This window comes from Lactuca virosa, chromosome 4 (genome assembly GCF_052849685.1).
Source record: "Lactuca virosa cultivar CGN04683 chromosome 4, Lactuca_virosa_CGN04683_v6, whole genome shotgun sequence".
Lineage (NCBI taxonomy): Eukaryota > Viridiplantae > Streptophyta > Magnoliopsida > Asterales > Asteraceae > Lactuca > Lactuca virosa.
The window spans coordinates 41918202-41924148 of NC_136429.1; the positions used below are offsets into that span (position 1 = coordinate 41918202).

Sequence of the window (5947 nt, forward strand, 5' to 3'; positions counted from 1 at the left end):
GGTTCCCCCACGGTCTTTAACTAACAAGCCATGGGCTCCCCTACATGGTCCTATATCCAAGTGTCATGGGCTCCCCCATGGTCTTCCCTGCAAGTATCATATAATCACTATCATACCACTTAGCATATAGCTAACTATCATACCACATATCTGTTGGATTTGCGTCTAAGTCCATAACTATAATTGGTATGTATTCGACCCGACTTGGCATGGTCCATTTGGGTTGCACTTTACCGGAACAATTTATATGGATAGTCTTTTGAGAATAGTATGTTTATGATTTATATTAATATATTATAAGTTCTAATATATTAATATGGAATCATATTATTTAATTAGTATTGATCAAGAATTAATTTAGAATTAAGTTAGTGACAAAAAAGGAACTAATTAAATATGGACTCTTATATATATATATATATATATATATATATATATATATATATATATATATATATATATATATATATATATATATATATATATATGGAATGGGCCAAGTTCATTTAGGTTGGGCTAAGCTTGCATGGATAGTCCATGGAGTTTTTAACCCATGGATCCTATGGAAATGAAAGGTCATGGGTATTAGGGTCTACATGAATGTAACCTTAATCCTCCATACTATATAAAGAGGTCCTTGGCACATGAAATGGCAGTAGTGTGTGAGGATACAAGAGTGGGCCAATTTCTAGTGTGCTTACTATTCTCTCAAGTTTTCCAAGGTGTTTTGGTGATTTGTGATTCCACTTGAGGCTTCCACACTATTGGGGCTAAGCTCTTAAAGTTCAAGACTTCAAGCTTCATTAAAAGGTATGTCATCTAACTAGACTTTTGTAGTATAGTTGCTTCATAATAAGCTAGTTCGGATAAAACCTTGGAATATTGAATATTTGCATGTATAATAGAGAAAACATAGATCCAAGGTTTATAGGGTTGTATGTACACCATAGGAGTGTTAGAATGCTCAAAACCCTTCAGTGGTATCAGAGCCTAGGCTTGTTTTCATTTATACTTGATGCAACTTATTTTTCGAAACTAAGAATCTGCCCAGACTGAAAACTCGATGAGTTCTGGCCAAAAACTCGACGATTTCATGAGTTAAAACATGAACTCGACGAGTTCCTTAGAGAACTCGATGAGTTGGTCTTCCAGTTTGCAGATTTTCGATGTTTTTGGCTGAAATTGGACTAGAATCATTACCCTAAGCTGTTTTTGAACTTATAAACCTATTTTTGATGTGGTAATGATTATGGTAAACCAATTTCAAGGTTATCAAAATTTCAAGTTTTATGTGTGTTTATGTAATTCTTGAAATTGTTGATATGATTGTTCATACACTTATGAGTTTTGGTAGATGTAACGTCCGCAGATCTGGGCTAGTCAATTTAGAGACAATGAGCATCAAAAATAAGTTTTTTTGATGGAAGATTATTTAGAAGGATTAATATTAACCAAGTTATAGTATATGTTACAAGGGTTCCGTGCATATAAAGAACGCCGAAATCCGAGATATAACGAAGAAGTTATGGCCCGTCGAAGTTTTACGGCGAAATCGGCACGACACCGCATAACGTAAAAAGTGAAATTTTGATAAACTAATTTTTAGCCTTAGATATCTAAATGAAAGTTGTAATATACGTTAAACCAAGAGTGTTCATAAAAAGAACGTCAAAATCTGACTTCATATAACGAAGTTATGATTTTTCTAAGATTTGGCATAGGAGTGCACAACCCGAAATTCGAATTTTAGATCAATCGATTTTTGGCCAACGCAACCTAAATGAGAATTGAAGATCTCGTTAATAGTAGCGCAACGGTAAAAAGACAGACGAAAACGGACGTCAGATGAAGAAATTATGAATTTTTAACGGACTTTTCCTGTCTCGGCCTGTTAAAAGTATAACTTTAAAAATAATGTCAAAATTAGCCGACGGAGTCTAAATGAAAGTTGTAGAGTACGTCTCCACCTACGCGTGGATATAAATAGCGTCAAAAACGGAGTTCGTATGAACAAGTTACAAATTATAATAGCATATTTACGTATTAAAATAAAGTATAAATCATATATACGTACACATATATATACGGGATAACTACAGTAAAGTCCCTATATTTTGGCAAAAGTTTCAAAAAAGTCCTAAAAAAAATTTTTTGAATGAAAAAGCCCAATAAACCGAATAAACCGGAAAATTTAGTCCTTATCATCCGGTGACCCTCATTTTCCCGGTTAAAGAAGTCTACATGACATCTTAATGGTGACTATACCGTTGACCTCATTAATTTAGGGTTTTCTTTGAAAACCCTTTTTTCTCGTCTCCTTTATTCTCGACAAATCAATCTCGATTCTGCTCGTGTCCTTTGGCGATGGATGAAGTATTTGAGCCTGGCACAATCGACGTTCAAGTTGATGATTTTGTAAAAACCAAATCAGTTTCAAGATGCAAAGATGAATTCCTTAATGTTCTTTGTGAAGACAGTGATGACGAACTAGTGGAAGGTGAAGGAGAAAATGCTCGAGTAGAACTAGATGATGAGGAAAACACTGACGAATCTAGTGATGAAGATGAAATCATATACTCCATCCATAATCTGAAGGTCAAATGGAATGTGATGAAACCGGTTATTGGAGAAAGGTATGAATCTAGACACGAACTGAAATTATGTTTAACAAATTATTCCATCTATAAGGGCTATAAAATTCGTTTCAAGAAGTGTGACAGTGTTAGACTAGTGGTTGTGTGTGCTAGTGATCCAAAAAAATGCCCTTTTATGGTTCGTGCTTCATGGATGAGTACTGAAAAATCATTCCAGGTGAAAAAGATGAATGATAGGCATACATGTGTTAGGAATTTTAGTAGTTCAAGGCTTATGAATCCAACTTGGTTAGCAAAGCAGTTTGTGAAAGAACTAGTAAGGAAACCAAAGTTAAAATGCAAGGAAATGCAGGCAATAATTCAAAGTAAATTTCATTGCAAGGTGTCATGGTCAAAATGTTATAGATCCAGGTGTAGGGCACTGTCCTTAATTGATGGCAATTTGAGTGACCATTATGCAAGAGTGTGGGATTATGGACATGAACTGATGAGGTCCAATCCAGGTAGCACAGTTAGGATTTCTGTTAATATTAACCCTGATCAGACTACAACTTTTCATAGAATCTATGTGTGCTTTAAAGCAATCAAAGATGGGTGGAAGATAGGATGTCGTAGGGTTCTAGGGTTGGATGGGTGTTTTTTGAAGGGACAATGCAAGGGTGAGTTACTAACTGCAATAGGTAGAGATGCAAGTAATCAAATTTACCCTATAGCATGGGCTGTTGTGGAGGTTGAAAACAAGGTTAATTGGACTTGGTTCTTGGAACTAGTTAGTGAAGATCTTTCATTGGATGCTGGCAGGGGATTATGTGTCATTAGTGATCAACACAAGGTAATGACAGGTTCATTTAATTTATATAATCTATTATAGTTTTTAATAACAGTTACTAATATATTTTTTCATTTCCTAGGGTCTTGTTGAAGCAACAAAGGATATTCTACCCCATGTAGAGCACAGACAATGTGCTAGGCATATTTATGCCAATTTTAGGAAGTGTATAGTGGGATACAATTCAGAAACATGTTTTGGGCTGCTGCAAAATCTACAACAGAAGGTGATTTCAAGATAAACATGGATAGTATCAAGACTTTAAGTGAAGGTGCATATGATCATCTTATGGCTAGAGAACCTCATACATGGTGCAGGGCATTTTTTAGTAGTGGTTTGGCATGTGAGTCTGTAGAGAATGGGATAGCTGAGTGTTTTAATGCAGTCATTGTAGATGCTAGAAAGAAGCCTCTTTTGGCTATGCTTGAAGAAATAAGACTCTACATGATGGAAAGGTTCTACAACTTAAGAGAGGAAGCACAGAAATTAGAAGGTGATGTGTGTGAAGCAGCACTTCTAAAGATGGAGGAATTTGCTGAGGATATAAGGTATATTTTATATTTCATATATACATGTAGCTTTTTAATTAACTGTTATTACATTTATAATAAGATAAATGTTTATATTTGCAGGACTTGGTATGCAGTGCCAAGTGGTGTTAATTCATATGAAATTAGAAATTGCTTTCAAAGTTATGGAGTTGATTTGGAACACCATTACTATAGCTGCAGACTGTGGGATATAGCAGGGATACCTTGTGTGCATGCACAGGTAGCAATCTTATACACCAACCAAGATCCAAAGGAATTCATTAGCACTTGGTTCAGCAAGAGTAATTACATGGCTACATATCAGTCTAACATACTTCCAGTCAATGGAAGTAACTTGTGGGAAGAAACTGGCTATACCAAGCCCCTTCCACCTACAGCTAGGAGGATGCCAGGACGACCCAGTGTCAAAAGAAGGAGACATGTATCTGAGCATGAAGACAAGTATTCCCAAGTGTCTAACAAGGGAAGAACTGTACAATGCAATAATTGTCTTCAAAGGGGACATAATAAAGCTTCTTGCAAAAATCCAAAGGTTGTACCTGAGCCAAAACCTAAAAAGAAAATGGGCAGACCCAAATTGGATCCTGATTTGACTAAATGGACAGGATCTAGAAGAGGTGATAGAGGTGGGGGTACTGGATCTGGTAGAAGAGGGAAGAGAGGTAGTGGTAGGGGATCTGGAGGAAGAGGCAAGAGAGGTAGAGGGAATACAAAATTTGGTGAGGGAACTTCTAATCTTGATGAAGAAAATGTGGCGACTCCTACTGTTGAGGGTGATAATGAAGAGGCAAGAGATGTGGAGAGTCCTGAAGTTGATGATGAAATAAGAGTGGATGTAAAGAGTGATATTGATTTCATGAGACAGTCGAATTACACTACACAAGAGATTTTGGACTGTCTTGGAATCAATGAGGAAGAATTATATGAATTTGAGGGTCTAAAACATGTACCTGTGGATCTTAATATATCACAGGTATGGTTTAGCAAGAGAATTTTAGTTTATTGTGTTTAGTATGCCTAACCATATATTGATATGCTTGTTGCAGGGTTTTGAATTTCCTAGCCAATTGACTGTAGAAACTTTGACTGAGAATGAAGAGGATTTGGAACAAGAAGGTATGGATCAGGAGGGCCTAGGTGAGGAACAAGAAGGTATGGATATTATGAATAAGGATGGTATGGGTCCAGAGGGAATCATTGAAGAGGATATGGGTATAGAGGGCATAGATGAGGAGGGCATGGAACAAGAAGGTATGGATCAAGAGGGCATGAATCAGGATGGAATGGATGCACAAGGGTTGGATCAAGAAGGTATGGATCAAGAGGGCATGAATCAGGATGGAATGGGTGCACAAGGGTTGGATCAGGAGGGAATCAATGAGAATGGCATAGGTGAGGAGGGCATAGAACAAGAAGGTATGGATCAGGAGGGCCTGGTTGTGGAGGACATGGGCAGGAGGACAAAACTGAGAAAGAGGAAGACTTTAGAGAGGATAACAAAAATACAATTGAAGAAATTGGTGGTTGTCAAAAATGGGAAGGGGATGAGTTCATTCAACCCACTTAGTCTAGATTAGGGTGTTTCTAACCCATCGTTTTGTAAAGAATATGTACAAACTTTTTGGCTTTGGGCAACCGTTGATAGCCCCTTTTGTTGATAGCTCCTTTTGTTGATAGCCATATAAAGTATAGGCTTTGGGCCCCTTGATTATGTTTTGTACAAACTTTTGGTTGATATTACATGTTCTATGATAAACATGGTTAATGCATCTTTAAGTTGATTAACTTGTGTATGTTTATGTTGTGTTTGATTTGATTCTATTGTGTATGTTAATTGATTCCAACCATGTTTGATTCCTGCCATAAATGATTCCGGTCATGCATGATTCGAACCATACTTGATTCCGGTCATGCATGATTCCAGTCATAAATGATTCCAATCATTATTGATTCCATTGTTTATTAAACATGTT

General features: G+C 36.6%; 1 protein-coding gene across 1 annotated transcript; it reads left to right on the forward strand.

Moving 5' to 3' along the window:
- Nucleotides 1–3598: 3598 nt before the first annotated feature.
- On the forward strand, nucleotides 3599–5551 carry LOC145104342 (uncharacterized). Its single transcript, XM_079041606.1, has 4 exons — nucleotides 3599–3971; nucleotides 4056–4947; nucleotides 5021–5225; nucleotides 5286–5551. Exons 1-4 carry the CDS (start codon nucleotides 3616–3618, stop codon nucleotides 5549–5551), a joined length of 1719 nt encoding a protein of 572 aa, XP_078897732.1. The 5' UTR covers nucleotides 3599–3615.
- The last annotated feature ends 396 nt before the right edge of the window (nucleotides 5552–5947 follow it).

Bases quoted from the DNA above. Each gene is read 5' to 3' on its own strand.
- LOC145104342 (XM_079041606.1), top strand. From the start codon at position 3,616: ATGTTTTGGGCTGCTGCAAAATCTACAACAGAAGGTGATTTCAAGATA. The intron at 4,948-5,020 runs GTATGGTTTAGC...TGCTTGTTGCAG, and splicing joins TGGATCTTAATATATCACAG to GGTTTTGAATTTCCTAGCCA. The intron at 5,226-5,285 runs GTATGGATCAAG...TGGATCAAGAAG, and splicing joins GGAGGGCATGGAACAAGAAG to GTATGGATCAAGAGGGCATG.